Source organism: Rhipicephalus microplus, chromosome 6, assembly GCF_043290135.1.
Source record: "Rhipicephalus microplus isolate Deutch F79 chromosome 6, USDA_Rmic, whole genome shotgun sequence".
NCBI lineage: Eukaryota > Metazoa > Arthropoda > Arachnida > Ixodida > Ixodidae > Rhipicephalus > Rhipicephalus microplus.
This window is the reverse complement of record NC_134705.1, coordinates 117,387,705-117,407,277: the sequence shown is the minus strand read 5'-3', so window position 1 is coordinate 117,407,277 and position 19,573 is coordinate 117,387,705. Positions and strand designations below refer to the sequence as shown.

At 46.3% G+C, this 19,573-nt stretch overlaps 2 protein-coding genes across 2 annotated transcripts in view; one reads left to right on the top strand and one right to left on the bottom strand.

The window, feature by feature from the left end:
* The window catches only part of LOC142765447 (protein Skeletor, isoforms B/C-like), a 62,154-nt gene extending 54,406 nt beyond the window's left edge, over positions 1 to 7,748 (bottom strand). The window contains exons 1-2 of the mRNA XM_075866479.1: positions 7,619 to 7,748; positions 3,229 to 3,363 (exon numbers count right to left, since the gene is read on the bottom strand). Of these exons, the coding sequence (XP_075722594.1) occupies positions 3,229 to 3,363; positions 7,619 to 7,670 (187 nt within the window). The 5' untranslated portion in view covers positions 7,671 to 7,748. The remainder of the gene's footprint in view (positions 1 to 3,228; positions 3,364 to 7,618) is intronic.
* A 1,225-nt stretch (positions 7,749 to 8,973) lies between these two features.
* LOC142765997 (isocitrate dehydrogenase [NADP] cytoplasmic-like) lies at positions 8,974 to 18,850 on the top strand. The gene is made up of 3 exons (XM_075867807.1): positions 8,974 to 9,087; positions 16,245 to 16,549; positions 18,238 to 18,850. Exons 1-3 carry the CDS (start codon positions 8,974 to 8,976, stop codon positions 18,848 to 18,850), a joined length of 1,032 nt encoding a protein of 343 aa, XP_075723922.1.
* Positions 18,851 to 19,573: the final 723 nt, after the last annotated feature.

Genomic DNA, 19,573 nt, shown 5'->3' with positions numbered 1-19,573 from the left:
CTAATACCTTTCTCAGATGTGTAGCCTAAACCACAGTTACGTGTGTAACCGCGGTTTGATTATGTGAAACCCTCGTTACACAGGCAGCCTAAACCACAGTTAACGTAACTGTGGCTGTGTTTAACCGCAGTTCCATTTCTGTTACACGGCACGCGAAACAGCGGTTATACCTCTATACACGGTTGTACGGGACCGAGCTTGGCAACCCAGGTTTGGTGGTTAACGTACGCGAACCACGGTTACACATAACCACGGACGCTAACTACAGTTTAGGCTGCCGTGTAACAAGGGCCCTTGTTGCACATAAAAGGCGAGGGCCAGCAATATGGATGTTCAATTAGGTGTCCCCTTTAACAGTGGACCATACTGTGCATTTAGCAAATATATGCATCTTCGGAGTGAATTGCGCTACGTGAGGTGGAAGTTCGGCGTTCAACTCGGCTCGTATGTGTAATTTCTTTACAAAGGCAGCCTAAAGGGCTGTTAACGTACCCGTGATTATGTGAAACCGCGGATCGCGTATGTTACATCGTGCGCAACTCCGTGTTTGCCAGCCAAGCGCGGTTGTAGGAAACTGAGTTTGGTAAACCCGACATGGCGGTTATAAGCGATGACATAGCCTTCTAGATTTCCCTTGCCTGCCGGATGAGCGTGAAACGCCGGTCATCTATGGCGGCGCTGCATACGTAGAGTAAGGGTCTTTGTATTTGGTCTTTGAGATCGGCTATTTTGGCGTTTGCTACTAATTTCAGAGGCTTTACAAGTGACCGCCAATAATCTGGCAGGCAAGGCTGATGAAATGGCGGCGTCCATAAATGACGGGTGGACGCCGGCGAGCGCGCGTGAAAAACGAACGAACTGAACGGCATGAATTACGAAACGCCTGACTAGGCTATGGGGAAGTCGTCTGCGTTATCTGCGAATCCCTATGTGGTGATAAGGTGTATGTGTAAATAAAAGCCGAGTTGAACACCGAATTGCCGCCTGACGTAGAGCAATTTACCCCAGAGATGCATATATTCGAATAAATGTACAGTATTGTCCACTATCAAGGGCACACTCGAAAGAGCACCAGCAAGATTGTGGACCCTCTAACAGCAAAGGGGATAAGGGAACAATTGTTCTGCACGTCACTGGTCTATCAAGAAGAGTCAGAACTGTCAACAACTAGTATACAACATATGCAAGTCAAACCTGCTATGCGTCTGTAAGATAGAAAAATCTAAACATCCGTGCATGCAGTTCCCTTTCAACGGTGCACCAGTCGTACTTATATAGAACATTTCGTAAAAAATAAGTGACATACTGGCGAACAACCGTTGATTCTCTGCTGATAAGTACGTCAGTGTGTTGCATGCAAGGTGGCGTTGGCCGCCTTGAACGCTGTGAAAACATCGGCGAACCTTTGTTGGTGGTAACTGCTGTTCAACGCGGTGAACCACGGTTGGTCGTAACCCCGGTTAACCTGCCTGTCTAACAAGGGTATAACTAGATGCATGAATGCGCACAATAACAGATATCCAAGGTAGTTTGCAGGTATAGCAATGTTATAAAGACAGGGCGTTCAAACAGCGACATGACAGAGAAATCAAGACACCGCATTATTTTTGACAGAAATGCAGTAGCATTTTTTTGCCACCCGCGATCCTACCCCTATAAAACGGGGGTGGAATCCTTCAGGACCCCAATAAAAGTTTTTCATCCATCCAACCCGTCGAAGCTCGCCACTTTGTCACAACCAGTGAGAATGCTACACAGTGGTGTCGCTGGTGTATCTTTGGGAGAAGCATAGCTACGCGATAGCGACACGTGCGCAAAAGTGTGAGATGGCCCGCCTCCTCTGCCGCGCGGCTACCCAAAGGAGATGTGCGGTCTGAAGTTGTGCGCGCAGTCGCCGGTACAAAAAACTCGATCGCTTTTCCGCTTTGCCAGTACGCGTTTAGTGTTAACGAGCCTATGATATCTGCTTCAGTCGAAACCACCGGCAGCTCGAGCAAGCGTTCACTCACGTATGGAACACGTGATGCACACTGTGATGTCGTTGGTCTCAACTTTATACCGAACATGATGGCTGGGGAGCCACCGACGGCAAAATGCACATCGAGCGCCCATGTTTGTTTATTTAAAAACTACCTGCGTTGCATGGATATATTGTCATGGGTATGAAGCTATGCACCACGACACAGGCGCTGAGATGACATTCAGTGGAGCAACACGAAAACGCTGTTCTTGGTTAGACTCTCGAGTTGCCCTGTTGGCCTGCAACCCTGTGCGGTCTGTATAGTGTTTGCTAGATTAGCTCTAACAGAACAAGTTCTCCCCGTAAAAATATTACCGCAGGGTAGACGGTTTGAGCACCAAGTGTTAATCTTTTACAGCAGCAGTAATGAAACACCACAAGCTTAACCCCAACATAACCAAGGGGAAAGAGGCAATAGGTTAGCCTTCTTAATGTAACAGACAGTTCAGACGAAGCTACAGGACTGACTGCTATCGCAATAAAACCAAATTAACGGGCTTACATTTAAACCAAAGCGCGAAACCACAGTTAATATGCGAGACCCAGCAGCGGTGATTTTATATGTGGTATCTTCCGGTGGTAGTAGTTTGCTACGTCGCAAGATTGCGTGGTTCTTTATCTTTCTTGGGATACTTTAACGCTAAACTCTTGATCTGTTGGCCAACACCAGCGGCAAGGAAACACATGAGGTCAACCCCAACGTAACTGTTGGAGTCTTTTAAACTTATGAGCCATCTGAGCCATCTTATCATGGTCTGTTGCCTTCTTTTACACTTGTGAACATTTTCATTCAACAGGAAAATATTAAGCATATTTGAGATGCCGCATAAAGACGTAAGACTTATGCACTGCATCTAAAATGCATAGACGCGTAATTTCAGATACGGAAGTTCCAATTACGCTGCGCTGACAATCGGCGACGCAATGAACGAAAAAGGCAGGCGTTTCCTGCGCTTCTCAAAAGAATTCAGGTGCTTTCACGAAAAGACCTGCTGCTGCCAGTTACCAGTGGCTACGCGCTCTAAATAAACTTTAGCTTCTTCACCGTATTGCCAGATGGCGCCATGTCTCATGCAGCACCCCCAGACAGAAATCTTTCGATGTCCTTTGCAACGCAACACCAAGATACGTGGCAATTTTTTTTCGACGGGCCTCTTGATGGGAGGCGTGCCCACATTTTCGCCCAGTACAAAGGAGCGGGTGCCTACCTGGTCCTGTACCGTCGTATGTCAGGTCCGATATAACGATGCTCATCTCAGTGGCGGCGAACACATTGCCCGAGACACCGTGCTTAAACGTCGTAATTGCGCCGATGGACGGGCCGTAGTAGACTGCCGTAATGCCTGCGAATATAAGGTAAAAGATAAAACCCACAACCAAATAGAACAGGCTTCACCAATTGTTCTCACAAAACGAGATGGCTAACGTGAAATGTGCTTTAGGTAAAAGCAGGAGAACTCGCAGCAGTGTAACAACTGAAAATGCAAAGAAATATAATACAAACTGCACATTATTATTATTAATAATATTATCAGGGCTAAAACGTTCGAAAACCACGAATATGAGACAATAACTTTAATTATTAGAGTTTTACATCCTAAAACACCCATATGATAATGAGAGACGCTGTAGTGGAGGTGTCCGAAAATTTCGATCGCCCGGCGTTCTTTTGATGTGCGCCTAACTGTAAGCACACGGGCCTCAAGCATTTAGTTCGCCATCCAAACTGTGGCCACCGCCACCTAGAGTCGATCCCGCTACCTGCGGCTCAGCAGCCGACCATCGTAACCACTGGACCACAATGGCGGGTCATGATTCAAAGGTGAGACTGCCGTGAAGCAGGCCAATTTCTTGGCTGTAAGATTAACCTGACCAATCGTAGACGGTACAAATGCAGCTGTTCTAATGAGGGTATATAGCGGATAAGGTTGTGTAAAATACTGTTAATACTACTAACCAAGCAATGGTGAAACTAGCTAGGTTCTGGAGCGCATTACAATCGTTACGCTGCTTGGCTGCCGACTCATGTTGCGGCTTAAATGCCGGCCTAGTCGATTGAATTTCCATGGTAGCGAACTGCTACATACCCGTGAAGTGTGCGATGTCACTGCGCTTCAAAAAATACATGTATATCCATGAAGTAAATCATGATGAGTGGGTGAAGCTCCGGTGGAAATTTGATAAACCGTGAATAATCCGTACATTTTGCCTCTCAGTCATCATACAAGGACGTGACACAGAAACACGAACCTGCTTGTCTCCGAGTTTCTGTCTTACTTTGACATCGCGGGCTCTAAGCTCCGGGTCCGCGTCTCTTTGCGCCTGTTTCGCTTCGGCTGCGCGGGCCTTGGCCGCCTCTGGATCGGTGGTGGCTTGGGCCTGCTGCCGGGGCTAAAGTCTTGCTCCGGCCTTACGGGCCCTCAGCTTCGGGTCTGCTTCTCGACGAGCCCGTGTACCTTCCGTTTCGCGAGCTCTCACTGCAGAGTCTTGACGGTGAGCCCGCGCTGCAACCGCTTTGGCGAGCCCTCTACTTCACCACCACCTCGTCTTTCATTGGTGTTCATAACGAAAGCAAGTGCCAACAGTGCGGCGCCTTGAGCGGAGGCATGCCTTCTAGTCAGTGCTTTTGAAATCACCGGAGAGAGCACGGTTGCGCCTTTAGCGGGAGCAATGAGAACTATAGCGGCTACGGCGTTAACGGGAGACATGTCCCCACCGAAAATCCTTGTCCCTAAAACACCAGTTGGTCAAAAGCGCCTGAGCTCTGCACCATGACGTGCCTTATAAAATATCATATCGCAGTTCTGGTACGTAAAACACCGTGTATTGTCATTAATTTATATGTGGAAGTGAGCACTGCAAGATCAGAGCAATTCTTACTCTCGCCGGAGTTCTTTTACTCCGAGGGGGAGTAGTGCAGAGTTAGCCATAGAAAATACTATTTTCTTGAAGGCAGAGTAAAAAATAGTTCGAAATTTCTGCTACTCAGCTGAAGCTCCTAATGCCTAGAACTACCGCGCCGACGTAGCATGAACCAGTCGTAATCTTCGTATTAGGCAGATTGAGTCAAGACACGCTTAGAATCTGGCTGGCGACGCACAGCGATATATTATTGTCTCGTAATTTTAAGCCTTTGAGCGTAATCTCCACAGATCACGCTTAAGTACCAGTTAATAAAAACTTTTTCAGTGTTAAGTAAACAAAGTTCTGGAAATTGTCTACTTTTGGTATCTGAAACAACAAAAGAGGCAGCGTTGAAGCATAGAATAGCGACAACATCTAGCGCCTCGTCTGAACATGGAGTTTGGGACTCGACGTAACCGCCATTGCAGTATACTCTAAAAACATTAGTTGAATTTAAAGAAAGAGGAAATTCGTGAAAAAAAAGCGTATGTCCACAGGATTCGAACCTATCACTTCCCTAATCTCCGTCACCTACTCTACACTACTGCACGCTGCTGTTCTTTTTAATTTCTTACACTACGCCACGCTGCAAGAAGCGCCCTCTTTGAAAAACAGAGCAAACCATTCGGTTTCATTTTTCTGGGTCGCATACTGAAGACAGATGTGATCTTCCTGTCGAAATTGATTCCGTATCTGCATAAGGCATACCTCAGCGCTGCCGACCACGAAAGACTCCGAATGACGAGTCTCACGGAAGCGGCGATATATGCCAGTACAGTGGTCGTGTGAGTTTATTGATGGTATAGCTTAGCAAGATGTTTTCTTGAGCAAGTTTATTTATGACCCGCGAAGAAAAACTAGCAGTTCCATCTAAGAATACAATTCATGAGAGAAACTCCTTTGAAATGGGACGCAAACCACTATGCGACTGATATCCCTGCTGGCTTTCATGAAGCTCCCAGGGTAGCGTGGGGAGCGGGTGCGGAGAGCGCTGACTGCGCTCGGTGGCGGGTACGATTGAGCGAGTGTGTGTGTGGCGTGCTATGCGCAGCGCGAGCGCGCACCTGTAACTTTGATCGGCACGCTTGCCCGGCGATGATGGGGTGTGGACCTAAGGAATTTCCCTCTTGAAAATTATTGTAGCGGGAAGCAACACGCGGAGGGAGTGACGGTACTGGCGCTAACTTCCGAGTGTCTTTATTGAAGAAACTTACGTACAGCCAGTCAGCACGTTTAACACGAATGCTTCGCCACGTGTCCTGCAGCAGTTTGATCGAATCTGACACCACGTACGTTCGGGTTCTCTTGCCAAGATGCTAACCATGCATGCCGACATACTATCCAAGCCTACCGAGGTATTGTCTCGGTAAAAGTGCCCAGCACTTCGAGGCTAGTATCAATCAAACTAGCCCTGGCCACGCATCAAAGTGTTCGTGTTAAAGGTGCCGACGGCCGTACATGTGTACACAGCACAGAAGCAGCAAGGATCGTGACCTTCATGATGATGTCAAGAAGTAAGAAAGAGTTAGCAAGAAATCATGTCTATATACGTTGCGTCGAAAGACCGCGATGCGGTTTAGGTGGTTGAACGCATATTTAATGAATTACAAATTAGGAACTGCTGAAGAAATGAAAAACGAATGAAAAAAAATCAACGAAGATGTTTGCAAATTTTAAGGTGATCACAATGGTTTTACTTGAACAGAAAGGGAATGAAAAGTATTGTTTTTTTTATCTAAGCGGCACATCAGTATAGATGGCAGGCAAAGTATGCTGCGCATAAGCAAACAACAACAACAACAAAAAACATTTTTCTTCTCTTAAGCAGTAGTAGCTGTACCTATGAAGCCAAAATTTCAACCAGAAAACGGCAACAACATTCAAAGGTGAGTAAAAAAATGCAACAAAAAGAACAGCAAATAGGAGCCGCCAATAACAGTTAAAGCTGAGTGGCAGAAGCAGACAAAGCAAAAACATAGGCGGCTCTCACCTCTGTGTCGACTGTCTCAGCTTTTGTCTCACTTTTTCCTTTGTCCTTGTTTTAGTGGATTTTTTTTCGTGTTCAGGTAGGTACCTCGATGATGAATAACGTTCCGAAACACTATTCGCGAGATTGTTTGCTTAGGGTCATCCTATTTGGGAGGGTCCATCATTCTCAAAATCCTCTGACTGCAATCGCTTCCCGGGCCCTTGCGACCAGTGCTCGTTGGTCTTCTATATAGTTACCGTGTGATGACCTCTCATGTTTCGGCTAGAAGGTTTGTACGCACGTTCGTTGCGGGCTTGGCATGGGCGTGCACCCGCGGGGGGGGGGGGGCGGAGGGAGAAAGAGGGGGGTGCATTGTGAGCACCATACACCGTAATAGTAGGGAGGGGGATGCTGCGACTCGGAAGGAGGGAGGTGGTGCAAGGTGCAAAGTTCGCTCCATACATTGACAGAATAGGGACGGGGGGGGGGGGGGGGGGCATGCAACGAACCCTTGCCCCCTCCCCCATATTTTTGTTTTGCCATTTTAGTGGTGCCGCGGGCCCTCGAGTATTAACTGTGCCAGATTGTGTCTGGCACGGCTGGTTGCCCTTAACCTGTTTCTCACGCAGCTGCGGAGTATTTTGGCGTACGACTTGATGCTATCCCCATTACAGTTAACTGCGATCCACGGGAGAAAGCGTGAACGTAACATTGAAAAATGCCACCTTGCATGTCGATGAACGCCAGTAGAAGCGCGGAAACCAGGTGACGAACCATGCTTCAGCGCAGCGTCGATGTCGAGGAGTTGGATGCACGAAAGCTGAAGAATATCCGATGAACGCTTTTAACAACGTTCCAAAGCCTCCGAGTGAGCGTTTCTCTTTCTCTTCTTCTGTGTTACGAGTGCACGCGCACAAATCAGAGCACGGCCTTTCTCAGTGCATGAGAAACGGTGATGATGACGATGATGACGAGTCTGAGAGAGCCTCACCTGTGCACCGCTATCATGGAGGAACGAATATTTCTTGCTCCATGACGGCGGTCAATCGGCAACGCCACCACAAGGAAAGGCACTGGGAAGGGCTTCTTAACTCATGTGGTAGCTCTTGGCCAGTCCCACATTGCCAGTGTGTGCCACTGTTTCAAGGATTCATACTCTGATGTACTACAACTGTCTCTGTGCGAGCTCCACACGCATTAGTGGCCCTGTTATGTATAGGTCACAGCGTAAAAAAACTATAGACCATCTTCCCGAAGCTGCTTCGCAACCCTTATGGGGTGCGAAGGAGCAGTGGTGCGCTCGGCGTTGACACGGCTGAAGTTCTTTAATGTGCGGAGGGAGCCCTTAAGGGGGGCGTCGTCTGCTGTCGTGTTGCCGTCGTCGGTTGGCGCAACGCTTAATGTGTAGCATAGTGGCTTGTGCTCACGCCAAGGAGAAGTATCTGTCCTCTCGTACTTTGAGTGCCTTGGTGATGATCACTTAGTGTAACAAAGAGAAAAATGACTTAAAGATGAAAAAAAATGAAGAAAGCCGTCATAAAATAGAAAGAGAAAGAAAACGAAATGGATAAAAAATAGACAGAATGAGATAGAAAAAGAGATAAAGAGAGATGAATAAATGAATATAAATAATAATAGCGAAAATAAGCAGAAAACCGAATTAAGAGCAACAAAGAAGGTTGCCCAGCTCCGTAATTTCTTCAAGCTTGGCACCCCTACAGATAGACGCCGCTTTAATTTTCTTTCCTTGTGGCTTTATTACTTCTTGATTTCACATGTGTTTGTGCGTCTTCATTAATGTTATAGTTATGACGGAATAGATGGCTATAATTTAACCGACCCTTCCATGTTCTTCCGCTACAACTAAATAAAAAACAGCTATGGAAACAGAAAAAAACAAAGGGGAGAAAGCGCGCGCGCGCGTCGCGTTCTATGTGCGAGTTCATCAGTATCATCATCAACATCTGCGCGTGGCTCGAAGCTCGCGAAGCAGGAGCTGCTGGTCTTCTTCGAAAAGCACATCTTGGTTCACCGCTACGATCGTGTCTTACCAGCGAGTTCGTTCCACTGTGCCAAGGCCATGGGTCGTCTCCAGTGCAGCTCCATCGTGGAGCCGCTGGGCGACGAGACGTCGAGCAGCATCTGGGAGCAGGCCCGTGAGAAGCTTAAGCCTTTCGTCGAGACGGAACTGAAGGTATGTGGGCGCGTGCTTTGCAAGGGATTGCCAGCGGCGGCTTGCACAGTTTCGCACGTTTTTTGCAGACGGCTCTACTAACGAAGAGCTAAAAGAGTTAGGGCAGGGTCTTGTGATGTCATTGAAGCTTCAGTTTCATTATTTTCATTTCACCCGAGAGGAGGTGTTGTGTATGCGTCTCCGTCCTGTATGTGTGTCTGTTTGCTTGAGAATAAAGGGGAAATTTGAGACTGTTTGTAGTCCTTCGATGCAGTTAGAGACTGTTACGCCTGCGAGTTCACACCGAATGTCAATGCTTCTGCAAAAGGCAATCTGTGTCAAGGCCAGCAATCGAGCCCGCCTGACGCGATCAACTCAACGACGTCATGAAGCGGTGGTGCCGGTCTGTCACGCAACGCACCGCGAGCTCCCTCAGCTCGCGAGCCCGTTGAAGCTATCGGCGCTTTCCAGCCTGGCGAATCTTACGCAATGTGTGGGAATATCACTCTTCCTTCACTCTAAGCCAAAACGGAGCAACAGGGGTATAGGGGTTGCTCCTTTCAGGGAGCATTGCATTGCCACTCCCATTACTCTCCTAAAAGGAGTAACTGCAGGGGGAGGAACCGTTGCTCTCCTTTCAGTTCCTCCTTCGGGGGATGAACAGTTACTCCCTCCAGTTCCTCCCTGCAGACCAACAGTTACTCCCACCAGTTGCTCCCTGCCGACCAACCATTACTCCCACCAGTTGCTCTTCTAAGAGCAACAGTTACTCTTTACCGTTCCTCCCACGTGTTCGCAGTTACTCTCTGAAAACCAACTGCACATGCTTCCAGTTACTCCTTGGGGAAATGAGTATTTATCTCGAGTATGCTTGTCACACGCTTAACACATGGCGAGAGCTCCTTGGAAGAGCACTGCTTGGGTGCTTCTAACACAAAAAGTGGACAATATTGAAAGGAAAATAAATGCTTTATTGTTCTTCTTATGAGGCGACGTGTGACCACACGTAAAAGTAGACTTCGCCACACCACAGCCAGCACTAAACAAACACCATAATACATCAAAGGTTTTCTGCGTCATCCGTGGAAAAACAATCTTGAATTTCTAGCATAGGGCAGTCTGTGTCATCATTGGTGAGAGAAGGGCAACTTCTCCAATTCTGAAGAACTCAAGTTTCGCAGCTGGTGTTTCCATCAGGCTAGCGCAGCAGAACGTCACCGCAGGCATATGTGAAGCATCTCATTGCTGCAAGAAAAAAAATAGAAGTGTGAGGTTAAACATGCCAGAATCAATTCATTACAATGAGTCACACACACTGCAGCAGCGCTTACATTCTAGGGTGTCTACTGCAAAACGAAATGTGAAAAAAAGGACGGTTCGGCCAAACGTTACTTGGCAAGCCATATAAATGCTGATGTGGTAGACGCTCTTCACATGATGTCTCAGACAGCAATATTCTGGAAGAAAATGTGCAGCACCTCAACAGGGCATATTTGTAGTAGTTAAAGATACCCTTAGGTTCAGTTAACTTGTTTGCTATACACAGCCAAGTGACATTTCTATGAGCCCATTCACCAATGGGCATTCTAAATGAGGCCATGTGTGTGGCAAATAACACGTACTGTTCGCTCATGTTAAAATACTTATTTAGCTCGTGCACATAGTTGCTCTCGATTCTACTGTTCTATCATACGCTGCTGCGTCTTGAATTGTGCAATACCTGTAGGCACAAGCCAAGCATGCAAAGCCTGCTTGAAAGCAACCATTTGCAGAGGCTACATGATAATCTTCAGTATATTTCTTTGTACCTGACGCAAACGGCTGGACAAAACTATAGACAAATAAATGTAGACCATGCTACCTTCAAAAAATGCTTGAAATTTAGAAAACTAGGGTGCATTTGTTCACTCGGTTGACGAGTCACAGCCACGAGATATGTAAACGAAGCAATATATCTTAAGGCATGCACAGATATTCTGATTCTTTGTTTGACAGTGTCACAGATAGCTTGCCAATACATATATATTTGAGAACAACAAGATGTGAAGCTTTTATTAGTTCAACGTCTTGTTGGTTCACAGCCAAACAGGTTACTGCTTGTTAGACAAATTGGAATAAGCACACCATGGTTTCCAAAAAAAAAAGCATTATTAGAAGTTGGCTCCCGGTGTGAATGTCTGCCTATTTATTTTGTACTGCCTTATACATGTGCCACAAAGACATTTGTTGAGGATGTGCTACCAGTCAAGCCAAGATCTCATACTTGGTCAATGTGATGGAAATACAAACATTAGAAACACTGCCACCTCTAGTAAGAGCATAACACTTCAGTATCTTGGACTAGCAAAGAGGTGCACAAGAAAGTTAAGCCCACTCTTGCGGAACTTTGAACGCGAATATTTCAGAGTGGGGGAGGTCAACATGCTGTGGCACTTTTAAACCCACGAAACATCTGCAGAAAACAGGGTAAAGGCAAGTCAAGAAACGCTGTTATGAAGGCCTGCGCATGGACAGCTATGTGAATCTAGGCCCAAGTGTTATGCCTTGTGCAAGCCAAAATCCATGTAAATAGGGAAAGCATACTTTTAGGAGTACCAGCGTAAACAAATCTTGGCAGTTGGCTTTTTAGTACAAACAGCAATCCCTGCAATGAAAACATAAACATTTTATCTTAACGGTAATAGTGTGAGCACACACACGGGCCAGCGGAGCCATGTCGAATTGTCAGTGCCAGGGTAACCATGTGGCATAATGAACTATTCTCCGGCCAACACATGCACAGTTTGCCCCTAAAAAGCGATGCTTTCATATACGTAGTACAAAAAGTCTGCACTTACCAAAATTCACTTGCTTTCTGTACTTTAGCATCGTTGGGAGCATCTTTATCTGCAGTATAAATATTTGTGTCATATCCCTGAAAAAAAGTAAAAGACATGCATCAAATATTGTTTCATTTGGTAGCAGTGAAGTCAGGTTAAGAACAGCCAAGTGGGAATAAGCCTAATTATGTGCATGCGGCAAACTCCAAACGGCGTTATTGAGGTTGTCGAAATTTTCGTCGATTGGTATTAACGTCGATATGTGACTTCAACGGCATGCCAAGTTTTCACAGCGCATAAAGATTTCATGATGCAGAATAATGACAGCGCTAACGAGAACATACAGCATTTATGATTGTCTTTTACAATATTCAGTTTTGCTAAGGTTTTGCATCACTAAAGAAATCTGAAAGATTTGGGTCATTCCTCCTCCAATTGTTCTGTCAATATGTAAACTGCTCGCTTGATGGTGCGCTTATAAAATAGTACGTTCAGCGCAGAGGTGAAGCAAGTGACGCAGTGATGTGGGCAGATTTTTTTTTTTAGGCGTGCGGGGAGGGGGGGGGGGGGGGTCCGCTTATCTGAATAGGCCGGGCAAGCGAATATGGTCGTCAATTTGGGCTCCCTACGCCCGGCCTAAAAAAATTCTGTGCGCAACCGCCTGGATATGCCAGTGAAGTGATGTGACAATGATTTGTTCACTTACTGATTTACATACACTTTACATCTCTAAAAAATGCGGCCCAAGGCCCCAACACTCAGCCGTTAACATTACATAAAGCCAATGGTAGAAAAGTGCCAGTATGAATGCAGCTACAACCCCGCCCCAATGTTTTTTCAAGCGAGGTAGTGTTGCGGAAATGAACTTTTAACTGTAAAAGTACACTGGCACTGCAGTGGTGACAGGGGAAGCAAGAGGGTATGCAGGCGGTAATAGAGGTAATTTAGTCCGATACGGCTAGCAATGGATACGGTGAATAAGAGCAAATCATTTCTCTTTCAATAACGCAACCACTCAACAATGTATTGTAAGAGCATTAAATGTTGCTGGAAATGCCACTCACCTGCACGCTGATGCATGCACAGTCCTTTGTCTGACGAGCGAACAGGCTTGCAGATAGCTGAAGACGTGTTTACGATGTGTTTGTCCACCCAGCAGCAAAATCCACAACTACTTCGCTCTCCATAAAGATAAATATACACTAACCTTCATCACGAATAAGTAGAAACGCAAATCTGCGACACACACACACGATCAAAACATTGCTCACAAGCTCGCACGTCCATGTGCTCGCCAACCACAGACCTTATGAAAATGAGTAAGTAGTGCGAACGCGAACCTAGTTGCGCCGAAAAAAAAAAAAAAACGTCGAGCAGAGGCAGCACAGGCGTCAGCGCAATAATTTCAGTGTGTTCTCCTAATACAATTATAAAAAAAACTGAGCTACACTAAAACTCATAAATAAATATAAAAAGTTGAGTGTAATTTTTATTTAGTGCTAGTCAACATAAACACTCAATAAAAATTACTTTGTAACCTACATCGTTTGCTACACTAGCGCCGCACTTGTCGTGCGGGCGTAGATGGCGCAGATTTGTCATTCTGCCCTCAAACTACACGGTGAAACGTGCTACTAAGTGTATGGCTGATGAGAAGCGCGTCTGGGTTCGCTTTTTTTTTCTCCGATATATCTGGGCGGGGGGGGGGGGGGGGGGCTCCTTATGCACGTGTTTCGGTGCTTGATCGACTTTGACGCCCTTACTTCGCGGACGAACGGCGTGTCTAGATTTTTTTATCGTTGTTTTGCACGTGTTTCGGCGTTCGGTCCACTTTGACGTGCCAACTCTCCATTCTGCTGCTGCGTGTGTTAGGTATTTGCCGTACTGTATTCTCACGCCTTCTGTGTTCAGCCAGCACTGCTATCTTATTATCTACGGATGCTAAAATAAATCACTGTTTTGGTTTGGTGAAGTTTGACACACAGAACAAACAATAATCTGGCTTATGAATATCAATGCGGGCGGCATGCATATTTGTGTGCGGTGCCCTGCCGGGGAGTAACCGTTGCGTGACGAGAGCATTTACAGCGGTTCCTCCTTCCGTTGCTCCCATACAAACTTAAGATGAATACAGTGCCTCCCCCATTCTCGAACAAGTCGGCCATCTTGTTCCGCTTGGTCTTTTCGGAGAGTAACAGTCGGTCTGAAGGAGTAAAAACAGCCGTTGCTCCCATTTTGGCCATTTTTGGCTTAGAGTGTTGGCTGCAACCGCGCGCAGCAATCGGCGCCTTCGTGTCTGGCGAGTCTTACGCAATGCGTGGCAATATCCCTCGTCCTTGGTGCCACCACGTGTAGCGGCGGGCCCCATTAGAGGATTCCGACATCACGGCAGCGGCGCTTCTGGTTGGACATTTGGTTACTCAAAGGATTCACCCGGTGCCTATAAAAAAAGCCCTTCGGCGCGTCGCCAGCAGTAGACCTATGTGTCAAAGAAGAGAGCGCGGCTCTTCGAGTCTCTAAGCTGTCGGCCCCAGTGCTGAATTCGTGACACCTCTATTTTTTTGCTGAACATAAACCTTGCCTTAACTCACCGTCGTCTCGCCCGTTCGCCTATCAGCTTTGCGCAGAAGCAGTCGCGAGCTGAGTAACACGCGCTACCAAATGGCTGGTGGCCGTGTCGGCGGAGTTCGGAGCAGTGGCGCCTTCGGGACCGTGTTGGCGTCTCGTCTTCGTAACTGGAGACAAGGAGACGAGACAAGCATGATCCTATTAATTGGAGCGCCTGCCTGCAACGTTTTTTTATGTGTGTCTTAGTTGGACACTGCAAAGTTCAACACAGATTAGCTTTCCGTTATGTTCAAGATTGTCCGAGAAGTAAGTGCTTACTAAGCACGCTCGAGTTTTAAAAAAATGTTACGCAATTGCACACGAAGAAACAACGCATTTTTGGCGCCATCGCTGCATAATTAAGAAGAAACTTCACTAACGAGGCAGGAAAGAGTGACACATAGACGTAAAGGGGCCCTGCAACAATTTGGAACATCATCAGAAAATGCTGCCGAACGGTAGCAGAGGCTCAATATAGCGCAGCACACGGCCTGGAATTCATGATAAATTATCAAAGTCAGCTAAGAAATTCGCTTCTGTCGAAAAAGGACGATACAAGCTAAAACCTTTATTGTCTTAGCCATTGCATCAGCCATTGCTTGATTTGAGCTTCCCACGCTCTGTCGTTACTTGGGCCATCGTGGGAGGCCGTGACTTGTTCAAGCGAGCACGCGTGATTGCACTGAAAAATCACGTAGTCGAAAAAAAAACTATGAAAAAGTGCTGAATATTACGAGGCGTGCCTGACGTATTTTCTTTCTCCGTGCCGTCCCGCTTTGCTTAGCTTCCCGCACTTTCGTTGGGACGACAAAAGAGAGAATGCAATTGCAGCGTGCGACAAATCTTAGTGACTCCACTCGTACTGTACAGATACTAAAAATGTTTTCGGCGGTTATTTTGTGAGGCAATAAGCTCTTTCAATGAATTCATTGCAAGGCCACTTCAAAAAGTGTTGCAGGGTTTCTCTGCATAATCTAGTTGGTGAGCTAGGTTTGTGCTGATTCTTTCTTAGCAATTAATCTTCACTTCCAAGCTCTAAAAGGTCCTTGAGAAACCACTGGCCTATTTCGCTGCTGGCATCTCCTAAACTGTGTTCATCATACCCCCTTGTGAGCTGCAAAAACCTGGTAATGGACGAGCGCAGTGCGTGCAGAGTAGCCCGAATACTTTTATATGTGTCTTTGACAAGGCTATTGTAATTTTCACCCACTTACAAATCAACACTCAAGCCTGCATGGGCGAAAATTCATAAAAAAATTAAAAGGGGGGACAAATTTGCCGTGGCAGGTATTCTGTTCAGTATTATCTGTAACAGATTGAGTGCTAGTTGATTTCAGTAGTTTCACAGAGCTGAGAGGTATTGAACCCGGGTACACGCTACAAAGTATAAATGCGATGAAAAATGTTAAGTTCGCTATGGCCCACTGTGCAGCCATTCAGACACATCATGTTGGCAACCAGCATCTCCCCTCTCTTCTATCTGAGCACAAGAGGGGTTCAGTACTTCCCTGCCCCCCAGCTCTACGTCTTACGCCACCGCAAGCTTGCACTTATCGTTAGAGCTTTACGTAAGCTCCAGTGGTACCTAATTTAGAAATTGCCTCTCTGGTAGAGTACACTGTATCTCTCGTGCAAGCAAACATGTGGCATTAATCCTACTGTATTGTTAAAGTACACCATCATAATTGAAAAGCGGCTTGCGTGCAGCGTGGATAAAGCACGCGAACTATTTCACTCGTACATCCTGCGCAGGTACGCGACCTCTTCTTCTCCAACAAGAACGAGATGGATAACATAGCAAAGCTGCAGGCCCGCGATGCCTTGTGGCGCTTTAGCTGTGGCAACAAGCGCACCACCATTATAGCGATGCGCGACGTACTGGAGAAGTACCAGATGAAACGCATGTTGCAGTTTCTCAACTCGGTTATCCGCGACGCTCTGGGCGGCACCCTCTTCCGCAAGCCCATCATCAGCGCCAACGCGCAACCGCTGCTCAAGCAGTGGGGCAAGACCATCGTTGTCGCTTGCCGTGCGTTCGGGGACCAGCACCTGGACAGGTACAGTACCAATGCTTTCTTCAATCTTTTTAAATGCGAAGCATCTTTAGCGAACTTCGGCGACTTTGAGCTCTATCTATCTATCTATCTATCTATCTATCTATCTATCTATCTATCTATCTATCTATCTATCTATCTATCTATCTATCTATCTATCTATCTATCTATCTATCTATCTATCTATCTATCTATCTATCTATCTATCTATCTAGCTGTCTGTCTGTCTGTCTGTCTGTCTGTCTGTCTGTCTGTCTGTCTACCTATCTATCTATCTATCTATCTATCTATCTATCTATCTATCTATCTATCTATCTATCTATCTAGTGGCTGGCTGGCTAGCTAGCCAGCCACTTACGTTTGGGTGCTCTCGTGGTCACCCCCTTAACTTGGCGTGAACCAAAATTAGCCTGGGAGGGTAAGGTGGTTCGACAAATATGACGCGCTCGTCACAATCCCATCACATACGTCGTCAACACATACCACCTGACAGTGGCACATACCCATAGTCAGGTATGTGCCGCTGGTATGTGGGTATGTGACACAGGTGATTGACACTTAGTATCCACCCAGGAACGATGACAACACACATTGGAAATTTTAACGCACGAGCGTTAATACCCGACATTGGTAGCGTCGACCCATCGAATGCAAAGAATAATTGTCAGGGTCCCAGCTGGAATCGAACCCAAGCATTCTGCGTGGCATTGAGCATTTTACCACACAGCTACACCAGGTCTCGGAACGACTTTTCAAATAGTTACTAATCTTCGTGAAACGTCTTTAGTGGTTGCAGTGCTGCCTACCCAATTTTATAAACATTACATATGTACTCATTTGATACAGCCGCCACGTCAGGTTAATGCCAATCGTGATTAGTTGCCATGCCCTGAAGCTTGTTTATGTACAATATCCAGGGCCAGCATCCTCGCGAGCATCAGCGCTTCATATGAGCTTCTGGTGTTGCCAATACGCATGTTACAGTTGGCATCGTTGCGCAAGTGCAAACAACTGGTTATATAAACATCTGCAACTCTTCAACATATGTCTGTGCGTGCAACATTTGTACATATATTTAACGCCATTTCATGACGTGTTGCTCAATAAAAAAATCGCAACACGGTCACCTTCCCTCCGCATGCTTAGCATAACGTCGATTATCAGGCACGTGGGATCTGCCAAATTTTGTTTAGCACTAGCTCATTATTCGCTTCGTTATTGTGCATGCTGAAGTGGTAGTCAACTAAAGGGTATTGAAGTTTTTACATCGATCACACGTTTTGTAGCGCAACCTGGCCAACGAGATGCCACCTCTTGTCCTCTGTTGGTCATCTGGTGCTGAGATTTTGTTGCATAGAAGTGGCACAAGCTTGCTCTCTTCAAAGAACTGTGCTGGCCTGATACTCGAGATGGCATATTTTTGAAAGGTGGGTGGCAGGACAGGAACACGCCCGACGCTTTAGATGAATTAGTAGAACAACAGAGACGTTATCCGAAGGTTCTCTGTTTGGTTCCTACCGTCAGCAACTTCTCCGTTCATCCACTTCAATTAATTCACGTTTATGCTTTATTGTCTGTTAGTCTCATTGGGTGGTGTCTGGTAAAAAAAAGCCAGGCGGCCTTCATCAACTCTTCTTGCTTCAAGCAGACGTGTATGCAATGATTTGTGAAGAGTGAATATCTTTCTATAGGACTTACCAACAACTTATCCTGCTACCCAGGTCATTGCACACGAAACGCGTCTTCGTGTTGGTCTGCAAGACGTACTACGGCAAAATCCGGTCCTGGTTCGTGGCTCAGGGTTTAAGCTTGATCGACCTGATGATCAGCGGCCTCTTCTACCCCGACGATCCGACCATGTTCGCAAACGTCGCCAAACGCACCATTACGAAGCACTTCCGCTGCTACATGACCAGTCTGGAGATGCCCATGAACTCGATGGCGGCCATGTTCAGCTGGACGAAAGGGATGCTACGCAGTACCAAGCTGGATAACGACTCCAGGCTAGTCGACTTTGCCAGGATGCTAGAGAAGGCGGTTGCCCAGCTTTTCCTGTCCAGGTACATGTCGCAAGACATCGAAATGTGTTTCGAAGGATTGGGCACCGTGCGCAGGAGGGACTATTTGAACACACTTGAATCAATCGCCAACGTAGCCGTGCAAATGGCGTCAGTGTACAAGCAAGTCTTCATGGAAGAGGCAATCGCCATAATAGTCGCCTTCTCCCAGCACAGGGCTGCACAGCACGTGTGGCTAATCTGTCTGCGATTCGCCGTTTCTGTGGGAAATCACTTGATTTTTTAAGTCTCTTTCTCTCAGGTACTATGGCGTTGGACTTCGTTTTGAGTAGGATAATTTTTTTGTTTCGGTAGATGGAAGCCACGGCAAGCAAAACGCACTGAGCTATCTTATATTTGCTAAGTCGTTCGTTTCGTTAGACGGATGCAACGACAAGTAGCAAGCGCTGGTTGCTTTCCGTTGTTATAATCTAAGAAATAAAAGAAACATTACGATCGAAACGCCCGTCTCATTTTTAACGCGTTGAATAGCTCGTTGTGCGTTAGTTTTGAGCGAGAACTGTTTTCCGCAAACCAAATACAAAAGATGCAAACAAATTTAATAGTTTTTTGGTTTGATTGAAAATCGAACCATGTTTAAAAATCCCATAGCTAGCCACTTCACCTCCCCCGAAATGTGGCCACCGCCACTGGGATGTGACCACCGCCATCATCGGGTTAGCAGCTCAGTACCTTAGCCACTTATCCACCACAGCACATCAGTCAGATACTTATCCAATCACTCAGAGTATTCTCAAGTGAAAGCAATGGGTTCGTTAGTTCGAGCAGTTTTCTTGATAATACAAGTGAATATTTTATCCATCAATTCTGTACCGCAATGTCCTTACTATCCGCTCAACCCTTTCAGTACGTAGTTTTAATGGTCTCAGCTCTAGGCATTATTAACATCATCACCAGCTGGCCGATTCCGCGGAAGATGAAAAAAAAAAACGTCGTATACTTGATATCT

What these genes read in the sequence shown, in the direction of transcription:
- LOC142765997 (XM_075867807.1), top strand. Translation starts at nt 8,974, where the DNA reads ATGGGTCGTCTCCAGTGCAGCTCCATCGTGGAGCCGCTGGGCGACGAG. An exon ending in TCGTCGAGACGGAACTGAAG is followed by an intron (nt 9,088 to 16,244) that starts GTATGTGGGCGC and finishes CATCCTGCGCAG; the next exon opens with GTACGCGACCTCTTCTTCTC. An exon ending in GGGGACCAGCACCTGGACAG is followed by an intron (nt 16,550 to 18,237) that starts GTACAGTACCAA and finishes ATCTTTCTATAG; the next exon opens with GACTTACCAACAACTTATCC.